Raw genomic sequence first — 22,793 nt, 5'->3', positions numbered from 1 at the left:
AAGTCAATTGATAGGCCTGCTTTTGTTACTTTGTTAACGATTGTGGCTAGCATTAAAAATTTTGCTAAAATACGAATTTTTAGTTTTAAGGGACAGAAAAAAATTTTTGTAATAAAAAATTCAAAACATTTTTGCGCTACATTTTTGTTTAAAGAATGCCATGAACAGCTACAATTATTAAGGGGGCATCCCAAATTTTTTCTCCGATCCCTTCCGACCTCTTTTTCGGCGGCTTATGAATGTTCAGTAATATCTGAATATTCCGTACTACTAAGTACTATAGCCAAGGTCGGACTGTGGCATTTTATCATTACATCCTGGTGGATTTTTGGAAAGGTTATTTCGAGAGAAAAAAGTAAAACACAAGAACCTGTCTTGCTTTTGCCACGTCCTCTGAAAAAAAGGAACGTGCGTTGAAAAGTTACTATGTCGCCGAAACCGTGACGTTTGCGAAAGTCAAATCAGGTGGTGGTGGACGATTGCGTGCGGCGAGCCGGGGAATTCCAGTGGAAATCCCAGTATGAGCTATGCACGTGAATTTTAAAGGCTACGACCGGCTGCAACACATATCTACGGGGAAATGTAACAGCCGCTAACTAGTGGCTCTTCCGTTGGTGTACGTGCCATCTCCGGCCGTAGCCAAGTATTATTCGGACGCGGTCCATGTCTGGTGCCCAAAACGTACATTAAAGGTTTCCTAGTCCCCGGAAATCGATTCTAGATGTTTCGATATTTCTGATAACTGCAGTTTCGCGAGTACAAATAGCACATTGCCAGTTTAAAACGGTGTTTTGCGCACTGGTACTCAAGGCTTGCTGTTTCATTTGTTTACCCCCCTTCTCTTGTCTGATCGTCTCTTTTTGCAATCTGTGATGCATGGTTCCTTCTCTCTTATTTTATTCTCAATACAACTTCATCTTTTTTTTACTTGCCCACAGTGGCATAAGGGGGGGGCATGCCCCCAAGCAAATGCTGTGTTCCAGGTTCCCCCTCCCCATTTGAAATCCATAAACCACCTCTGCTACAGCTCATTGTTTTTGGTGCCTCCTTGAAAAAACGGGATGCGCCCCCAGGTACCCCCTAGACTTAATAGCCCTAGTCACGCCACTGCTTGCACACACTTTTCTCTTCAACCAAAATTGTTTCAAGATGTTTTTTTCACAAGTCACAATTCTTTTTGTCCAAGAACAAGGCAAATTGCGAGATGTATGATTTAAGTGATCCAGACGTGGCCTTGGGCAGACAAGCCTGAAGTAGATTATTTTTAAGAAAGCGCTGGCGTAAGTTGACAGACCTAATCGGTTCGTCCATGCCTTGGTTCGATCATGGAGGTAGAAGTTCGAGTATACTTTTCTGAGTTGCATTAGTAACAAGTGATAATGTGCAAGTCCAAGCCAAGTCACAAGTCCGACATATTTTTCAAGTCCAGGTCAAGTCAAAATCAAAAACTGAGAATTACAAGTCAAATCACGGTTCACAAAAATCTCCCCCGCCGACTCGACTCGGACTTCAGACGCTTCGGACGCCGACTCTACCGTCGTTTCAACGGGTTCGGGGCTAGACTCTCCGACCCAAAGTATAAAAAGAATCGATCATTCTTTATTTTGCACTGAACTTGAGTCGACGCTCGACGGCTCACATGGAAGTACAGATAGGGGGCGCTTTTTTGCCGAAACTGCCTTACGTGTGACGCTGCACTACCCACCCGGTACCCGGTTGTTATTGCTACTCATTGCTGGGCAGAATATATCCGTGAAGACGGCTGTTTACTTTTACTTCATGCTAACCAAATGTAAGTTATTTTATTAGACCTAGTAAGTATAGTAAGTGTTGTCCAATACACAGCCTCGTGAGTTGTCATGGTTGAACCATGGAGGTAGAGTCTTCCTGGCGTTTCCAACCATGAAGTGTGATTTTACCTCCATGGTTGAACTTGCAGGCTAGGCCGATAGCTCCATGACCGCACACAGCTTAACTAGGCCTTTCTATTCACCTTGCATGCCTTAACATCATGATGATGTAAGTTGAAAAATAAAGGTGGGTAAGCGTATAAATTTTTCAATCTTTTTGGAAAGAGTTCCATATACGGACAACACTAATTTTCCCATAAAATGTTATAAAAACCATCAGAAAGTGATAATGTCATAAAGTGTGAAATTTAGCTGAGAAAATTCTGAAGAATTAGGCCTACTATTACGAAGACAACATTTTTTTCAGACAAGTCGCATAAGTTATAGAGAGCATGGAGCTATAGCTCCATGTAGAGAGTCATAGGTTTGTGCACAGGGGCCGGCTTTTGAGTCAACTTGTACATGTACCTTGGGTAACTCTTACCTTGGATGACTCATACCTTGGACAGTCATACCATGGGCAACTTGTACCTTGGACAACTCATACCTCGAGTGAACATGGTGAAGAACACTCGTACCTTCGTGTTCGTAATTCGGGCTTAACTTTCTTGCTCCTTCCTTTTCAGCATGTTTAAGATCAGATTTGATCAGATTTTTTTGGGGGGGGGAATTCAATTTATTCTTACTGCTCTGTAGAAACGTTATTAGACTTTTCCATTTTGTGGGGGAATGATGGCTTTGTTTCTACTTTGGGGCAGGGGTGTACTTAAGAAAACTTGTTATGTCTTGATTTGTTTTTAAATTTTGGGGGAAGCGGTTGCCTTATTAAAACTCTTTTTTGGGGGGACAAGTTACAAATGACATTACTTTGTAAACTTTGAAGTAAATGAAAACATGACATTGCTCCATCATCACGGTGGACTGCACGGTGAAGATTCCTAAATTCATGCAGTGACGGATGGCCAGCAACTGACCAGCGTCAGTTGACTGACCGCGTGTGCACATGCACGACGTTGATGCGTCTCACAAATTCTCTGAAATTTACATCCGCAACTATGGAACTGCCCAAAAGATTGAAACAAACTCACTCCAGAAATCCTCCTTTTTTATCATCTTTGCTTGATTTTCTTGCACAAATGGCATAGCTAGAGGAAATTTTTAACACCTAACCTGTCTAATAACCTAAAAAAATGAAAAGCGATTTTTGCATGATTTTTCACGAATATCCAACTTCAGGCACCGATTACTCAAACCAAAGTTTTGGGGAACATTCCTCATTATGACATGGGAGGTCAGATATTTGAACTATGCGTAACCTAATAAAAATTGTGCAATTAAAATTGTGCAAGTTGCACAAATTTCAAATTTTGGGTTAAAAATTTTAGGGTGGAATTTTTTTTCTGTTTTTTAATTACATGGTACTTTTTGGATGCAGACGTTTGAGGTATCACTGTACTCAGTAAACCTCATAATACATGCTGCTATGTGAGTGCATTTCCCAAAGTCTAAGGCAAACGTTCCTCTCTGGGCCCGCAGCATGCTATCTGCTGCCATGACACGTGCAAGCACAACGTGCGTGACGTGATGTGCGAGCGAGCGCGATACATCCTCTGGGCCTCTGACTCCTGTTGCATTTAATATTAATGATATGTAGCTGCGTCCGAACCACTTGGCTGCAGCTTGAAATCACACACAACTCAGTGGGAGCTGGCTTTGGCCACTACCATAGACTCGTGTAATTTCTAGCCGCAGCCAAGTAATTCGGACAGGGCCATATTTTACATACAGTGAGCAGACGAAATTCACAAGGGAATAGCAGCAACGGACAACAGAGGGCTTCATGTTAATCTCTGAATGGGCCCGCGTAAAATCCATGCGTGTGGTATGCATTTGCACAGTGCTTGATCACAATCACACCGACAACTGCTATGAGACCAGTTAACACGTGAGAAAAATGTCAATTATCAAGCAAAACAAAGTTAAAAATCTAAAACAATTACAAATCTTTGTGTGTGAAAATAAGCACAAGGGTCGGCAACAGTATTTTTTTTCTTTTTTTTTTCAATAAAAAAGATTTAGGGTTGGCGCGATTTGCCAGGTTGGGACGGGTGACCGGCCCGCGCGGAAGCACAACTTTTGTTGTTTTTAGCCTTATGTGTTCCAAGGAGGACATCTACACTCATTCAGATTTAACTTATTAAAGGGTGTTTTAAATATTCTGATTTTGTGATTCATGGCTTTTAAGTTTGGGGGATGTTTTTCAAAGAGAAATAAAGTCAAACATTGCAGTACATGTACATGTAGGTCTGAAGTCCATTCTGTGAATGAATATCACATTGACAATGTATGCGTAAGCATGGAACAAACATTTGTCAAGTGTGAAATCTCTTTTTCTCTAAATCTCCCAATTTTAAATTGTCACTGTGCATTTCAGTTTCTGTGGCTGTAGGCCTACAGAGATGACAGAAAGCAAAAGCATGTATACAGATCATTTCACCGTCCGGTATCCACTGCCCTGAATATGTGGGTACTGTATGGCAATCTTTATGTTCGGAATATCTCTACGTACATTTTCCTTTTACTCAGTTGTCATCCACAGCTGAAGATGGCCCTAACTGAAAGAGACTTCCGAGATTTAGCCCGTAGCCTGGGACCTGAATGGGAGGGACTGGCTACAGAGCTAGACATTGACAGTTCAGAAGTTTACCGGATTAAACAGGAGCACTATGGTGTGTCCAACCAAATCTTCCAGATGTTGGTAGCTTGGCAACACAAGCAAAGCGGGCAGGACCTACTGGCACGAGAGAGGTTGCAGAGTGCTCTGACGACGGTTAAGCGTCATGACCTGGCCGAGAGATTGCAAGGTATTGTTGAAACAGGCTATATCAAATAAAAACTGATTAGTGAACATTGTTGTATTTAAAAAGCGTAATCATGCTAATTGTACACTTGACAGATCGCTCCGTCCTCAGCCTTGACTTTGCATGCCTGGCCATTTTATTTCTGTCATACACTCAGGGTGACAGAATCATTGTTCTTTGGTGACATGCACATTGTATTAATACATGAATAAGTCATGTACGTGAAGTCCTTTTTGCCTTCGGCGTCTTGGGCTTTGAAACAAATTTGCAGAGTGTATAACAAGTACAAGTGCAGTGACAGGAACTTCATAACAAAAATGGTAACGTTCAATGCATGAGGCAAGTTATGCCATGCACGGTATGCATAATTCGTACACAAGGTACCCCTTGTCCATCTGGCTTCATCAATTCTATGTCTGTTTTTTTAATTTGGTGTGAGCCAAATGAGATCACAGCATTTGCTGTCTTTCCGTTGACACACAGCACAAGCAGTCAGTGCACGAGGAGATGCGGTCGACTCGACCAGTGGAGGAGTTCACATCAATGCCAACTTCATGGATCCAGCGGGACCGTCGTGCCAACCACAGGCGCAGGCGCAACCCTCTCGCCAACAGCAGCAGCAAGAACAACAACAGCGACACCCTGCTGTCCAAACCTACACCTACGAAGCTCCCCCTGGAACAGTTCCTTACGTTGGTAGGCTGACCATCACAGGCAGGAACAGCCCAGTCATCATCGGATCAGTTTCGCACAGCACTTTCAATTTTGGGGGCGGCGGCGGTAGAAGTGGTGATAGGAGAAATTGAATTACTTAAGGTCTGAGGAATAGTTTGGATTTACATTTGAAATTGTTACGCAGTAAACTTTTCGGTAATGTTTGTAGTTTCACTAGTGATAACCCCCATCGAAAGTGGTTGGAATGTGGTCCCAATTATGCACATGAGCGAACTCTCTATCAAGTCATTGTCCAAGACTGGATTTGGATTTTATTCCCTAATGCATGTGACATGGACCTGCCAGTGCAGCTGAGCTAATTTGTCTAGAAGCTAAACCAAATCCAGTCTTGCCAAATTCAGCTGGCTGCCCAAGAAATTCATAACAGACCGTTTGTGAATTATGCTTGTGGACATTGAGTACAGCCCAGTGCATCCACCTAAGTGCCATTTTTTTGCATTTTAATTTCAATTAATGATTATTTTTTAGTACAGTGGTAAGAATAATTTCATGAGGTGACAGGTGAAATGTTCCATTCCACGAGGCTAGGCTTTGTCTCATGGAATGGAACATTTCATCTGTCACCGAATGAAGTTATTCTTACTTATGCATGAATTCATTATTTGTCTTATGCATTATCTGCGTAAATCCTCTTCTGCTAGGAAAACACGTAAGTGTGCCACTTTGTGAAACAGGTTCGTGTCTGAAGGGCTTACCGCTGGTAGTACCATGCAGTGTTAGACTGGTTTCTGTCGCTTCATTATTTTCCTCTTTCTCACTTGGAATAATATATATGAAATGGAGGTGGGAACCAATCAAGTGAAATGAAGTTCTCTTCAACAGGTACCATTGAATGGAACAAATACAGTACATGTAATCAATGATCCACCAATCCAATGATGGGGATTTGTGCAGGTATTATATACAATAGGACATTCAAATACACTCTTTGTGTCAAGAGCTGCAACTGTGCCTGCTACAGTGCCAACAGTATAAATTCAATGGGTTAGGATCAGTGGTCACCATTGGTCACTCCAAGTAATTCTTAACTGGATCATTGACCAACCAATGGGATGAGAGGGTTCATTCAGGTTTTGTGTAATACACAATGTGCACATCCTCTGATTCGCACAGAATCACTTTCTTTAGGTATGCTTCGAGTTTCCAATGATTACCCGGCAAAAGAAAACAAGCCCATTGTTAGTTATGGGAATCATTTGCAGGTTTGCTACAAGAAAATGTTTATACATCTGTTCGATTTTTCTCCTGATATGCAGATTAGATTAGCAAAGCTAAAATGGTATGAAAATTGTTTGGGACACATTCGAGGATTTGATACATTTGTGGATAGGTGTTGTTTACTGTTCTTTTGCCTGACTGCGAGAAGGTGCCGTATCAGTGCTGAGGTAGTAGAGCTGAGAAAACAAAAGACAGTTCTGGAGGGAGGGGATGCTTGTACCCCTCCCCCTCCTACCCCATCCTCCTCCCTGGGGGAAAAAATTACCAAATACAAAAAGGGGAAAAAGAAAAGGGACAAACTCCTGGCAATGCCAGTGCATACGGTTAGTTTAGGTATTGGAGAGACTAACTGCTAAAGAGAATGAATTCCACACAAATCCTGTGGCCAGACTTTCAAGTCATTGCTTCATTGTGACTCGCCACAGTGCTCATGACACAGATTGTCTCTTCAACCAATACAAGTGTCATGACTTGCCCAACCACATGTATTTCTTGACTCTTTAGAACATGTCAACCAGACTAAAAGATGGAACTGATCTTAGTGCCACTGTATCTCGGATGAGCCTACGTCTTTGTTCTGAAACCTTTTCCAGTCAGCAGCGCCCAGGAGGGATCATGTACATATATCTTAAGGACTTCTTCACTGTAACTTCCTTAATCATGAGTGTATATTTGGGCTCCTAGCAGTACTTGGAGGTATCAGTCTGGGGAGGTTTATAGAGTCGAGCAATGAGATACTGTTGAGAGGCATGTTTGATGGTATGACTGAATGGTCCCTCTTACTTCTCCATGCCAGTCCCAGGGGTGGTTCGTTTCTTCAAATAGATCTCTCTCACGGGATGCCATCTTTGGAGGAAAAGTACAACTATGTATGCAACACCAACAGGTGCGAGTATGTGCAGTGTGCAAATGTTCTATACTAGCGTGCATGCTGATCAAGTACATTGTATCTTTGAAATACGGTGCAGCTGATGCACGTCAGAAAAATTTGAAGTCAGTAATGCCGGCGCATGTGGCAGTCTATAAGAAGTGATATCATTTGAGAGAGACCTATTTGTGTCACAGGTGTACATTAGGAGGGAATGTATTTTACTGCGTATAATATCCCTGATAATGAATAAGTGTATCTGAAAATATTTAGATATGTTGTATCTTCAGGCAAGAAATGCAATTTTGCTGTTAGGGCTGACCAAAGTGTAATTTCTTTAGCTTCTTAAAAATTCTTTAAAAAATTATAGGTGTGTAATTTGATTGCACTGTACTCAGATATTGTGCCACTTTGTTTTTTTTTCAATTACAAACATTTTATGAAGGTACTTTACAATATGGGCGATTCACAATACAGGGCACCACCAAGAGTTTGCTGCAGACACACTGCTGTGATTAAGTGCACTTTGTACGTAATTTTTGATTGATTAAGGCATTTTCTGCACCACTTGAAACCATCATTTTGACTACCTATATTTACTGGTAACACCCTTCACAGTAATTATAAGCAATTTAGAATTTTCAACCAAGATAAACAAACATCGGAAAAAAGTTGAAGTTTTCCACACACAGCGCAGTTAGCGAATTAGACTTTGTTTACTATCCCATAATGAACTGCAAAAAGCCTCTCCACGACAACCTGTTGGTGGCGCACTGTATTGTGTTGTAAAGATAACGTTGGGATTGATACAGAAGAACGCTGATGCTTCAAAAGCTCAACGCAAGACGGTTTCTGTGTTCAGCCATGAAAGCAGCCTCTGACTACTAGTTTTGCATGGCATTGGTGTGTATTAACATGTTTTAATTTGCTCCCAAAGGGGGGCAGCTGTCATCCCATTGATGGTCTCAACCCTAACTCCCAAGGAGTGGTGTACGTATGTACAGGTGGGATGGGAGGGAGTCGCATTGCCTTTTTCTAAGGAATGTAAAGCACAAACGCATTTGAAAGGGCACTACAACTGTTGGAGGGAGTTGAGGATTCTTTTACAGATAAAAAAAAATCGGCCAATCGCATTTAGAAAAAATTCTATTTAGCCTCCTCCCTGACCCCAAACCTAGATATGCCACAGCTGCCAAAGGGACTTTGTGAACCATCGTCAGTTTCATTTGCAATGTAGCTCAGTGGCAGCTTTGTCATATTTTAACATTCAAAGGCGTAGGCTTGCAACACAGCTTTTGTTATGGTGAGATGTGCACAGGTCTAATCCACTAGAAAATCCACTAGAAAGGTGTGGTCGATATTGAAGGAAACTAGAATGGGTTTATGGACACCTGTTACTACATTGAAAAGAATGCTTTCTTTTGTTGTGAGATCAGCCAGATGTTTGTGGTTCAAGGATTAAAGAATGTGCATTTGCAAGGCAAAGTAGCTCCTTTGGCTATTCTGTACAGGTGGGGCTCTGTAAAACCAGTTAAACTAGAAAACATTTTAGAGTAGAATAATTATCCCTGTAATTTTTTGTTTCCTTTTTAATATTTAGTGAATTAGATAAAATACGTGTACATACAGTCACTCGTGTATCATGTGTAGCATATGTTAAATTTTATTGCCCACTTTTTTTCAAATTTCATTAAGAGAGACCATAAATACATGTATCTCAAAAAGTCTGATTTTGACTGGCTGATTTTGGTACTGCCAACTGGGTGTTTACCGTGAGAAGAAATTCTGTATGCAACAAAGCATGATTTAGATGTCGTTTCTTTCGAGACTGAAATTATTTCAAGTAGGAAGTATAAAAATTGTGTGAGTGTTGGTGCTACAACTCCAATGGTGCTACCTGTGCACATACGTATAGAGACAAGTTCACTTCAAGTTGAATTTTGATCATGGTTATACATATTCGAGGCGAAGTGACAAGTTATAAGATGTGAATTCAGTTACACAGTCACCTCTTGTCACACCCAAAGGGTGGCCCCAATCATTTTGGCAAAGTAAATGGGGAGGGATATTGGGCATGCCCCTCCACTCGACAGCGTGCGATCTTTATCCCACTAGACTTATCCCACAGACATTGTAGGGTGCACCCTGGTAATTAGGCCAGAAAAAGAGGGTCCTGAGAGCCATGGAACTGAGGAATTGAAGAAATATGAGACTGGACCTCTGGGCCGGACTCAGGGCTTCCAATTCTGAGCAATTTGGATGGAATCAGGTTTGAACGTGGCACTATTTGAGCCATTTTGCTGAGGGAGGGTTTTTCAAAATGGCTGCTTTTCTGGACAGGGACATTTTCTGCATTTTAGGGGTGGTCTGCTTCTGGTGAAAATTTCTCAAAAATTCATTGGTCAACCCCCCGAAAATTGAAAGGAAAATGAAAGAGGACATGTGGAACATCATGTGCAGCCTGAACACCTGTGAGAGTTGTGAGTATTTTTAAAATATTTGTGAAGTATGGGGATTTATCACTGCTGTCTATGGGAATTTATTTGTAGTGGTGCACCCTGTAAACCCACTTCCGCTTTGCAATGTTTATGGAGTGCGCCCTCTTGCAGATGTTAGTCTAGCGCCTCATGTTACACAGCATTGAATGGAATACGGGAAATAGTGCAGAAAATTAGTCAGTAGGCCTACGATACGCATTAGTGGATGTATGCGGGATCGACACTGGAACTCGTGGAAGATACATGTAGATCTGTGACACTAATACAGTAATCGCCTGGAACAGTTGCAAAAAAGCTCCCCCTAGCGGGAGAACTTTGCAAGGTCATGGCGTATCCTCGTGGTTGCCCCTTCCTGTTTGGTGGCGTAGCGCTCTTGATGTCAACACTGGTCATGCTGGTCAGTGTCGCCCAAGGAACTTACGACCCGTTTGAACCATGTAAATATTATTCGCCTAGCCTGTGCCATTGTATGAATTGTGATGAAGCTAGCCCCACAAATAGGGCTGTAGTGGCTCTCTTTCCCCTATGTCTCTTATCTGTCGCCACCACAATATGTTCAAGGCATGTCTTAAATGCTTGAAATCCAAACTGCAGGAACGTCACAAACTTTGAATCCTAATACTAGTAATAGGCCTATCCTCCGAAATGAGAATGAGTTGACAGAAACCAGGCCTGTAGTATTACATGCTGACCATGGGCGACGCCATTTTGAAAAACAAAGGCAGCGCTCCGTGCGTCAGATTTCAAGGCACCCGACAGGCGCTCTTGTAATACGTTGTACCATACAAAACTGGTTCCGCGTCATACCTTGCATGACAGACGAACAAGGAACCGGTGAAATTGAATTTGAAAAACATTAATATGCATGTACTGTATCATGCTCCACACACATGCTGTGGGTGTACTGTACACTAGCAAAGTGCTCGCGCAACTTATTACTAAGCAATACTGTGACAACATGAATTACATGTATGCATCTACAGCACCTGTCAGGTGCCTTGACTTCTGATGCACGAAGTGCTGCCTTCATATTTCAAAATGGCGCCGGCCATGGTCAGCATGTAATACTACAGGTCTGGTTTTACAAGGCCCCATACATCGGAAAATTTACAATTTTAAAAAGCTTTAGGGTGCTCGTATGAAAGTCCAAACTCTGAGGAATACGCCAGTGTAAGTAAAATTGTTGAGTCATTCCCATTTCGGAAGATATTAGGATTTAAAGGCATTTAAGACATGCCTTGAAGTAGGGCTGTGGTGGCGACAGATAAGAGACAGATTGTAAAAGAGAGCCACCACAGCTCTATTTGTGGGGCTATGATGTAGCATGGCCTATTCCTTCCTCCATGCTTGGAGGAAGGATAAAACACAAGGCCTAGTCATGCTAGTAATGTGATTGTGTGGCGTGATCCGTCAATCTGTCTCATCGTTTGGTCTGTCAATATCTGTCATACTTACCCCAGACTGCTAGAACTGTGGGTTGCGACGTCTGCTCCTCTCTCATGAACCCCACAGAAAAAGAGCCTTTTTTGCCATAGGCTATGCATGACGTTTAACAGGGCACAAACAGCGATTCCATTCGAGTTGTGTACCCATAGAAATGTTGATTCATTTCCCCCAAGAGTTTTATGTAAGAAAGTTTACATACCTGTGTTTTGATTACCAAGAAAGAAAAGGGCCCAAACCATGCTGTTTTCCAAAAAAAGGTGCAAATATTTACTGATCAGTGTCTGAGAGTCACACGGTTCACATACATGTATGTACTTGCAAAGACGAGCCGCAACCAAATGGTTGACTACGGCTGCGATCGATAGGCCTACACAAGACATGGAAATTGGCTACAGCCACTTTCCGTACATGTGTGTGCAATTCTCAGCCGCGCTGGTTGAAATAGCAGTTGGTTGCGATGCGCTGGGTGTCATATTGACCAATCACAGGGCTCCTCATTATTTATGCCCAAATTGAAGGAAGACAAGCAACAGCCGTTGGGTGCACAAAGCCGCTCAACAGGAAGTGTTCACTCTGCAACAGCACGCTCACGTGCACTGGTACCCAACGGCTGTTCCTTGTCCTCCTTCAATTTGGGCATAAATAATGAGGAGCCCTGTGATTGGTCGCAGACCATTCACAGAAAGCATGCTGTGTTGGCACATGCACGCTGAGGACTGATTCCTGAGCACCATAATGTCCGGAGTACAGTTTTGGTGTGATCACAGCTACCGGACATTGCGGCACTTGCCGTTTTGCCGCAGTGCTCGGACTAGCACTGGTACAGGTAATACCCAGTCTGTACATCACTGTACATTTCATATAATGGGTTTTGCCCTTACCCAACATATATTAATAAGCACTGTATGCTCAGTGCTTGTCCGAGAGCTTGCGAAAAAACCTCACAAGCTTACTCGGGTGGGACTTGAGGTCAAGGGTTCGAGTCCCACCCAAGTAAGCTTGTGTGGTTTTTTCGCAAGCTCTCAGACAAGCACTGAGCATACAGTGCTTATTAATATACGTTGGGTAAGGGCAAAACCCGTTATATGAATTGACATCTCCCCAACGCAAAAAAAAAATACATCTGAAAAAAAAATCACTGTACATGTTGCACTCACTCATGAAGTTGATGTTTTTGAAGTTCTGTAGCTTCTCGTCCATATGCATGGTCTTTGATTTTATCAGTATAATTCTGAGTAACTAGGATACTAAAAATTGTCTTTCATTTCTGACCTGATCGGGTGACAGAATCTCCTATCCACAAGATATCCTTTGGATATCCACTAGACATCCACTGGATATCCACATATCCACTAGACATCCACTGATGCCCAATCAGTGCATGTTAGTTGGTTCATGTAGATGCATCATTTCAAGCTTTATGTAAGTAATACAAATGTACGTAGGTTGAAGCACCCAGTTCCCAATGCCATGAGCCATGGAGTTGAGTTGTCCAAGCTTGGCTAGTTCTGTGATTATGTTTTTGCTATTATGTACACACACCTGTTACTCTCTGAGAAATAAAAACAAGTAGTAGTTTTTGATTGAAGTTGAACAAAATAGTTATCCTCGCCTAGTTTCTCTGAGTATTGAATGGTCAAGCATTGTCCTATGAACAGCACTGCCAAATCTGCATTTCACCAGACACGAGGCAGACTGATTTTTGCCCAGAAGAACTGAAAGAAATCAGGTTTGGGGTCTGCAATCAACGAGTGATTTTCATTTTAATGAGATTGAACTTGAGATGAGGTGGGTCACCGATTAGCCCAAATGTTTGGGGGACTCTTTCTCATTGTGAATAAGCAATTTCATTATCACTTAGCATTCGAGATTTTGACTGATACGACCCAGAGTAGGGGCTCAAGTCATTGCATTCATTTTGCACATTCATATGTAAAAAAAAATTGGGAGGGCAAACTAAGATTATGCCAACTATGTGAACATTTTATCGAACACATTGAACAAATATTCAATCAAATGGAAGTTGAAATATTCAAATACTGAATTGTTCAAACAGACTCGGCCCTTGGTTCACCAAATACTAGGTTATTTCAACACATTGTTATAAATACCTATGACATCATTTGACAACCATGAACAATCTTGAATGTAAAGTTGCTTTGTCTCTCTTTCCTCTCTGTTCAGACCAAGGGAGTCTGGTTTCTGGTCAGAAGACGTGCCCCGGACTCTACTGTGGTAGAGTTCAGCTGTTCAACACAAGTGCCAATGATTCATATGGATCCTGTGGGGTAATTACTTGAGCGTTATTTGATGTAAATGGCCACTCCTTCTAAAACACTTTCCTGAATACAGTGTACGAATTCATGCCAAAATGGTTGTGATTACAGTAATAGTAATATTTATTTTGGCAATTCCACACGCAACAAGACAAACACAAAGACACAGCGGGCCACCCTGGAGAACATAAAAGGTTAAAAATAAATGTGATGAAATCATTGCAGTGTAAACATTTAATGTTTGGAGTGAGCCATTCTTTACTGATGGCTTTGTGCGTGCACCAGAGAGGGCGTTCTCTCACCTAGCAGTGACATCTTGTCGGGATGACTTGCTTGCAAGTATAATGATGCTGAGTATTAAAACACTGAATGTTTCGCGTGAGTTTGCACAAACTGGTAATGTGAGGGAATCCTGCCAAGGCACCAGTGGTGTGTCCATGTGTGAACTCAGGCGGTTGTTTGCTGCCGTTGATGAAAAGTGTCTCATGGCCGATTTGAAAGTCAGCCTAGAATTTTTTTTTCAGTCCTAGCCAGTAGTAATGTTCTGTTGATGACAGTCTGTGTGTATCTGCATTGTAATAACAAAAAGTGTCCATTGATGACTCGGACAAGTTCGGTAGCTAGGATTGACCCTCTTCAAAAATTTGTGTTCGTCACGAAGTCAGTCAATCACAAGTCATTTTGTAGGTAATGGGGTCAATGACAAAAGAGTGCCTTTGTCATACAATGAGTTATTTGAATAGCCTTTAACTTGAGAGTGGCTGACTTGGCTAGTAATGAACTGGTGGTGACGTGTAATCAACATTGCTGCTGTTCTCGAAACCATGCTCGTTCGAGTGATACCTGTAGTAACTGAGATCTCTCCTATAGGCATGCCCTCGTGGTCACCGGCGGAACCCTATGTCTATTTGTGAGCCATGCATGTCACAGCCACTGCTCTATGATTGGCTTTACATTGGCTTCATGGTCATCTTGTCACTTGGACTGCATCTTTTCTTCATCGACTTCTTCTCCAAGGGATACCGGTGAGACATTTTGGTTCCATTTCGGTTTGTTTTGGTCCGTGTTTTCTTGTCTCTTTTATGTGAAACGCTTGACTGGCAGTAGAGTTGATTAACCTGAGGAGTTACATTTAGACTCTACACCACCCTGGAATTGCACATGCATTGGCATCGTGCTTAAGTTTAGAGCTTCCGGCCAATGCGAGAGAAGGTCCGAGTCTTCCATAAGCAGAAGCACCCCCTCGTTGGCTGAAAAGAGCCATGTTGGTTGGGAGAGTTCATTTTGTTGGTAGTGATGCGACTGTACCGCATGCATTTCATAGTCGTTCATGAACCAGCGAAGTTCATTTCTGACCAAAGGAGCCTCCGTTGCTAAGAAAATTGTGCCCTCTCTTGGTCAAGCTTGAGGCTTATTGAGTTTGAAAACAATCGACAACTATTTGCCAGCCACTGGTCAGTTTTGCCTGGTGCCCTTGGTATATTTTATGCATACCAGGCATTACGTTACCAGGCATAGAACTCGACTGAAGTGGTCAAGAAGCAGAATGGTTTCCAGATTTCCAGAGTTCAGATTCTGTTCCCCCCCCCAAAAAAAACCCCAGAATCCTGAATTATCTATGACATCCAGTGAAACAGACTTACTTGGTGTACAGAGATTTGCTTATTACGTCAAAGTATTAACAATGTTAATGCTGTTTGCAGAGGGAGCTGTCCTTATTTTCCCCGAAATAAACATCCTTGGGGGCAGGACTGTAGTCTCATTTACTGGACGGGGGCTTGTTGGCTCTCAACAGAGGTGTGAGAATTCAGGTTTTAGCTGATTTTGGCCTTTTTTTGTTTAGGTGTTGACCCTGAATTTCAGCTTTTTGTACACCTGGCCCATACAAAAGTATGGGAATATTTCACATTTCAGCTTTTCAGCTCTAATTTTAAATGGCCACTCACATCCCTGGCTTATTTCGGTGAAATATTTCTTTGGATGATTTTAATTTGCCAGTTGTGGGTAAGGGTCAGATGGCCTGTTTTCTCTCTGGATTGGCTGATGAACCTATCAATTCTTCAGAAACTGCTCCAGTCTTATATATGTTTTGTCTTTTTTTGCAAATAGTGTTCTGTTGCTGCATGGAACAGCAGTAGGTGAATGCATCCTGGCAACTGTGATAGCATTACTTCTGACAGAGCCTAAAGGTAAGCATTTGAAGCGACTAATTCCCAGCAACTGAATCCGCATAATGTGAGATTGCGCACTGTGTGAGCATAAAGGGCCCCTTAATTTTGTCTTCAAATGCAGAAATAAGAAGACAGCCAAAGCTGACATGCTGGTGATGTTTTTTTGAGAATGTTCCTCTCAGATTTGTACAGAATGGAGCAACAGTTTCAGTGAGCGATTTCCCCTGTATCTCATCGCAAAATGCGACGTGTTTTGGACAATCTGCGATCCAGTTTTAAAAATGGATTGCAGGGTTTTGTGATACAATATGCGATGGATTTTTTTATTTTAGAAATTTCGTAAACCTGCTGTTTTATCAGTGGAATAAAGGAAAATGTTGAGAAAACCATCGACTGCAAAAAACCAAGGTCCTGATATTAGAATCCCGGTGCATGTACATGTATTTATAATGATACGTACATGGTAATCCTGAAACCATGAGACAGGTGAGAACGGACAACTTGCCACAAAATGTTCGCACGCAGCAACACCTTTCCAAGAGAATTTTACGATGAACATTTATCAAAATATTTGTTTCTGTTATGGACACGAAAATATGCCTAAAGATCGATGTAACACTGGTGCCATGACTCAGGAATCTGAACTGTTCACTGGTACGTTTGTCATGTCAGGAAAGATCGTCCATCAGCAGAGCAAGAACAGTGCTGTGATAAATGTACATGTACATGTATGTATGCGCTGCTTTCTGCATATAGCGCATGCAGCCGAGCAAGGCGCAGTGCGCACATGCTCTAGAAAAGTCCTTGGATGTTCAATCCAGACTGCGAAAAAAGTGCACATTTCGAAATGATGGCTGGGGCGCCATAGGCCATGTACACATTTGTACCTCGGTATGACGTGATTATGAAGTTACTTGCCGTTGTACCTGTTTCGGAGCCAGTGATGACCCAATTCTTCTGTGGACGATTCTGGAACATTTTTTGCATGCGTGATGGCCAAAATGGCGAACAATAATCGACATATAAAACCCACGTTTAGTGTTTTAACGTGATTTAAATTACAACAGAAACTGCCAAACAAAAATTGATCAGTTGCTATACAAAGTCAATTTTTTGCTATGCTAACAAAAAAAGTGCATAGCGAATTTGCTATACAAAATTTTAACATGAAATCGCTCACTGAGTTTGATTGTCTGTTAGGATGCAGTTGCGAGCAAATTTGAAGAATTCAATCCTTGCAGTAATAGTGAACGTAGAAGGCCATCCAGAAGAAAAACACATTGCCCGGCAAGAATGGGTGTAGCACACTTTGTTATAATGGAAACCCAGTACAATCTCTCTGGACAGTATTTGCCACAAGTAATACCGTTTTGCCTTGAAATGTTTCACCGCAGGCACACTCTGGATTCATGCTTGTGGAGTGCAGATGCTGTCTGATTGGTACACCATGCTCAACAACCCGACACCAGACTACACGAGAACGCTGCACTGCACCCAGGAAGCCGTGTATCCATTGTGAGTTTTACGCAGAGTAATTTCATGCATCTTTCCATTGTATAGAAGTGTATTGGGCGTGGGTCTATTGAAAGCCCTGACACCAGCTCGGGATTACTGACATATCATTAATACATAATGAGCGTTTCTGAAATTGGCAAGGAAAGGTCCCACGAGAGCCCATGCTTTTGAAATTTTTTCGACCATTATCGGGAACACTGTTAATTTTTTCATGTCTAGTTTGGAAGGTAGTCTTGTCACCTGTTGGATAAAGGTTATAATTGGGGAATGAAGGGGTTTCGTTTGGTTCCCTCTTTAACCCTCCTATACAAAGATGTATTCTTGACAACTTTGTCCTATCAGTCAGAGAAAAACATTAGTCACACGACCCCTATGTGGCTGTGCACTGGGGTATATCAAGTGGAAGGAATTTTTGACTGTCTGTGACTGTTACAGCAAACGGAGAGTTATAGAATGTTTAGGGGGTTTTAGGAAGTATCATGTCTAGGGCTGTGCCGAATATCCGAATATTTGATTGATTATCAAATATTCAAATCTTATTTTCCAAATGTGAATATTCAAATGCAAATTTCATGAAAAGGAAGAGAGAATTTTGTTTTGTCTTAAATGAGAAAAATTGCACTGTGGAGGCTTGTTTCAAGCAGATTCAAATGAAAAGCGACACAAAGATTCAAAAAGTAAATTATTCAGTAAAAATTTAAAAGGAACAGAAATTTTCAAGAGGACAAGAAATATTATTCATCTCTTAATCGTGCTAAATCGTGGCTGGAGATATTCCTACATGTAGATATGAGACACTATTATAGCAATTATAATGTACAATCGTGTGAGTTATTGCAACTGATTTTGTACATAGTTTGTTCATCAACAATCTGCCGGTCGGTACGATCAAATTGAAGGTCAAATATTTGAATAGTGAATTATTCACATTGACTCAGCCCTCGTAATTTCTCCACATTCCTGTCCTGTTCTAATCAGTGTTGTGCCAATTTAGTCGCATCCTGTCCTGGTTGTCCTATTGCTTCTCTTTCAGTTCCATATCACTTTGTCTCACTCCCAACCTTTCCGTCCCAACCTGTCCTGTATTATAATACCTCACCCACAGATTCTGGCCTAGAGCTAGTCACATGGTATTCATTATGTGTGCTATGTTGCTGTGCACGGCTAAAAGAACTATCCTCCTTGAGTAGAAGTACCCCCTCATTGTTTGAAAAGATGCATGTTGGTCTGGAGTGGGGTAGTGTTTACTTATGTGAACATGATGTGTGCATTTCATAGTCGTATGTGAGCCAGTGCAGTTCCCATCAATGGAGCCTCCATTGCTAGGAAAAGTGCACCCTCTCTCAGTTCCGCTTGTTTTATCCACTTATCTCTGTTGCGTTCTTGTTACCATATCCTGTCCTATCCATGCCCATCTTTCCTTTCCCCACTCAACACCATTCTGTTCCTTCCTGTCATTTGCCGTCCTGTTGCCCTCTCCTGTCCCACCCGTACCCACCTTGTCTCGTACCTGTTCCGTTCCATACCTTTCCATCAGATATACATGTACCTTCCTACATAGGGCATCATTTTCCAGTACAGTTGGGCAATATTTCAGGTGTATCACGTTGGCAACTTTTCCAGGTACACAGTGGTGTTTGTCATCTACACGTTTGAGCTGCTACTGATGATGTTGTTCAGACCGTTGCTGTCTGTCAAAGTCTGCAAGAACCAAGGCAGGAACTCCATCTACGCTGCCCTCTACTTCCTGCCATTGCTTGTCCTCCTCCACGCACTCTGTGCTGGGCTGATATGTAGGTCCTCTTTCCTTGTGGTTATTATTTCCACTGAGAACATCATTCTGCCATTCGGGAAACTTTACCACGGCCAGAGGTGCTGGTCTGTAGTTCAGAACGTATCTCATGACTACACTTTTGTAAAGTTCTTGACCTGAGAAAAAGATTTGTGTTTGTTCAACTCTAGAGATTCTATGTTTTTACGCAGGAATGAGGCCCCTTAGGAAAGTTGCCGCATGCGCTCACAGGTTCATGCTTGTTCATGTCGAGCATATTCAACCAATGTATGCTGTGATGTATAATCTATGCTTGTGAGCTGGGCGTGAATTTGAACTGGGTTGAAAAAAACGTCAATTCCTTGCCGATCAGGTGATGATTAACATGTTGACTGCCGCCAAGCGTTGTACGCTTGCACGCATATTTAATCGGTACATGTACCTTTCAGGTGTCTATTCCAACATGAGCATTTAACAGATGTACATGTATGCCCCTATGACTGCCAGCAGCGTGTTTGTCATGTGATGCAGTCTAGAGTATCACCATATTTGGATGGCCTATTACAAATCTTGCACAATCTGACCAATCACAAGGCTTGTTCTAGCAACCTGCAACGGACTGTATGAGTGTGTCCATTTTACAGAGTGTTTTTCTGAACCTGGCAGCATATGGAACAAAAACACCAACGAAAAATTTCATTTACAAAACTTTGATTGGCTATGCAAAAACCTCACTACAGCTGATGTAAACTGGAAGTTCTAAAACACGTTTGTACCGATCGGATTTAAAATTTGTTATTGCCAACTTGAGATATTTTAAGTTAAATTTGGACAAAAATTGCTATATCAGTTAGGAAAGGTCACTATGCCCATATATGGCAGTACTATAGACTGCAGTGATGCCAGTCTGTTCAATTTACATTAGAATAGCCTTTCATTTGCTACAAGAATACTTGTGGCACCTATTATGCTCATAGTCAGCAGTCAATGTGTTAAGTAAGAACCAATGTTATCATTGTTGTTTGTCAAAATCTAATGACATTTGAAAAAAAAGTGATAAAAGTTAAGGCCTGGTCAATTTGTAATAAGACTGAGTGTGACAAAAATTCCCATTTTTGACATGCATGTCCTTTCATAATGATGAATCGTGCATTTTTCCTTCTGTTTCTCCTTGCAGACTATTCATTCCCTTACATTCTGATCATTTCCTCTCTGATCACCCATGCTATCCACTTTGCCTATGCAGAAATTGAGGTAAGGCTTTTAGACAGACAGAATATCCGAGACCTGATTTTTCCCCAGCGTGTGAGCTATGACTGTTTCGACAAATGGGTTATACATGAAGTTTGCTAACACACTTTTTCATATGCGTGCTTTCAGTGAGCCTTGAATATGTAAGTAATTAGTTACAGAGAGCATTGTTGAAATCGTAAAGGCGCCAAACAGGGTAAACCGATGCCGATTAAAGGACTAGACCAAAATATGATCCTTAGTGCAACTCTTCGAGTCCACACAATGAGAGGACTTTCATCACTGTCTTAATTTGCATCTTGTTGACAGACCCTCGGGAATCTGTTCTCTAAGAAGCGACACATATTGATCCTTGTGGGCCACTGGCTTTGCCATGCGTACGGCATCATAGCCCTGACACGGCTTGCTGATCCAGCCACTAACCTACCCCTCCTGGCTCTGGTGCTTGTGCCCATGGTCTTCTACCTCTCCACCGAGCAGTTCACTGAGCCCAGTCGGATCCAAGCCAACGAGATCTGAGGGTTTTTGTGGCTTGAGTTTATTTTTGGTTCAGAGGACAGTTGCATCTTGTTTCCCAAGGAGCTGATATGGTTTCAGGAACGTTCAGGTGTTTTGAGCCAAATGAGCAGCGATATTAATAATGTGTGCACACATTTGAATGACAGATAGTGTCAGATACTGTGCACCTTATAAACGCTGTGATATCAATTTTGCCCCAACCCGTAGACTTTTTATGTGCATACCAGATACATGTATATGGCTGCACTGGCATTCATGCGTGGGCCCAGACTCTGTTTTGGTCATCCGTTAGGGGCAATTGAGCACAGAACCCATGTTGTGCTAGTCTGAGGAATGCTAGAAAGTATTAGAATGATGGACATCTTGAAAAGCATTGTTAGATTTTCTTCTCTTGAAACGAAAAAAAAATTCCTCCGTCTTAGATTATGGGTTGTGACTTTGCAGTGTTTGTGCATACATTTTTGCTGAGCTGTAAATTTGTTTTATCTCCTTTTTTTCAGCGTTACCATATCAAACAGAGATAACCACCCCAACCCGTAGATAGGTGACCAACATTCAATATTATGATCATATCGGTGATATGCCCCTGTCACCCACACATTGAACATGTTGCTGCTGTTGTGCTGTCGGAAACATAGTATCTACTTTCAAATCCCCACTGTGCTGTGACATTCGCGAAAATCTGGTACTTTGTACAAGAAAACAATTTTCGTAATTTTCAAAGATTTTTCCACTTTGAAGAATAATTATCCATCGACTTTCCATTGAGTGAAAGCTCCTGAGAGTGAATTAATAGTAAATTTTATACAATTGAGAATTTTTGGGGGGGCACAACCTCCATTCTTAAAACCGAATTGCTACACACACCTTACTAGACAATTGTACATTGTACTGTTCAATGTTGTACATTAGATATTTGTTGACATTTGTATATATTTGTAAAGTAATTTGTTTGTTTTTTCCTCTTCAATATGTTTTGAAGGGAGATTTACAAAAAAAATAAATTCATAATTATTGAAATGAACTGTTGGAAAATAGAATTTTATTTTCTAGGAAATCATGAGCCCTAGTTGCTTTTGATTTTGAAGGTGGAAAATGTATTTACACATAGCTTTGTAGAAGGGTACTGTATGAAATATTGGATTTGCTTCATGTATCCATGTGATAGTTGTGATGTTCACTTTGTTAATGTCAGCCTACATTACACAATTCTGAAGAGGGTAGGGGTGTGTCGTGAGCACCTAGGCGGTCGTGCACAGGTTCCACCAAGCTGAATTCCCACATCTGAAACGTTTTTGTAAATGGTAGGGGTGGCATTCCTTGTTAAAGAGTTTATACGTTGGATGAAGAGTTTCAAAATTGCATACATATAACTTAATGCTCTGAAGGACGGATCCGGAACCAACTTTTTACGAAGGGGGCAGAAATTCGGGAATTTGTTTATTTAACCTTTTATAGCCTTATTTGAGAGGAAGGAATAAATTTGGGGCTTTTACTCACATGGATGGAAGGAATGAATACTTTTTTAAAAATACTTTTCATTATTCCTACCCCAAAATAACTGCCCCTTTTAGGGGCGGCCGGAGTCCCTTTGCCGCCCCCACCACCACCATCCGTCGATGAATGCTATCAACACCAAGTTTGCAACAATTGGTATACAATAAAGCAGTTATTTAAAAGGATACTTCTATGGCAGCAAAATAAAATTTGTTGGAATGTTATATGTTGCTAGGTTAGGTGTAGCGTTATTGTGGTCTGTCAGGTGTTGGTATACGTGTATGTACGAACACCATGCACCACCCCCAACCCAAACC

At 41.6% G+C, this 22,793-nt stretch overlaps 2 protein-coding genes across 4 annotated transcripts; both read left to right on the top strand.

Annotated features, from left to right (window-relative positions):
* The first annotated feature begins 1,632 nt into the window (after positions 1-1,632).
* On the top strand, positions 1,633-9,331 carry LOC110979640 (uncharacterized). Of its 3 annotated transcripts, none has more exons than XM_022235641.2 (3): positions 1,633-1,792; positions 4,437-4,714; positions 5,195-9,331. In XM_022235641.2, exons 2-3 carry the CDS (start codon positions 4,456-4,458, stop codon positions 5,515-5,517), a joined length of 582 nt encoding a protein of 193 aa, XP_022091333.2. In that variant the 5' UTR covers positions 1,633-1,792; positions 4,437-4,455; the 3' UTR covers positions 5,518-9,331. The 3 variants fall into 3 exon arrangements, with proteins under 3 accessions (XP_022091333.2, XP_086992620.1, XP_086992615.1); XM_087136494.1 differs by having other exon boundaries at positions 1,655-1,792; positions 4,450-4,714; XM_087136489.1 differs by lacking the exon at positions 1,633-1,792 and adding an exon at positions 1,847-2,037.
* Positions 9,332-10,160: 829 nt separating this feature from the next.
* On the top strand, positions 10,161-22,700 carry jkamp (JNK1/MAPK8 associated membrane protein). The gene is made up of 8 exons (XM_022235655.2): positions 10,161-10,467; positions 13,661-13,764; positions 14,623-14,777; positions 15,862-15,941; positions 17,318-17,438; positions 19,062-19,231; positions 20,387-20,463; positions 20,770-22,700. Exons 1-8 carry the CDS (start codon positions 10,356-10,358, stop codon positions 20,977-20,979), a joined length of 1,029 nt encoding a protein of 342 aa, XP_022091347.2. The 5' UTR covers positions 10,161-10,355; the 3' UTR covers positions 20,980-22,700.
* Positions 22,701-22,793: the final 93 nt, after the last annotated feature.

The sequence above is a fragment of the Acanthaster planci genome, linkage group LG01 (assembly GCF_054643075.1).
Source record: "Acanthaster planci isolate LZ-2023a linkage group LG01, COTS_SCS, whole genome shotgun sequence".
NCBI lineage: Eukaryota > Metazoa > Echinodermata > Asteroidea > Valvatida > Acanthasteridae > Acanthaster > Acanthaster planci.
The sequence above is the reverse complement of the archived record's forward strand: the minus strand, read 5'-3'. Positions and strand labels throughout refer to the sequence as shown.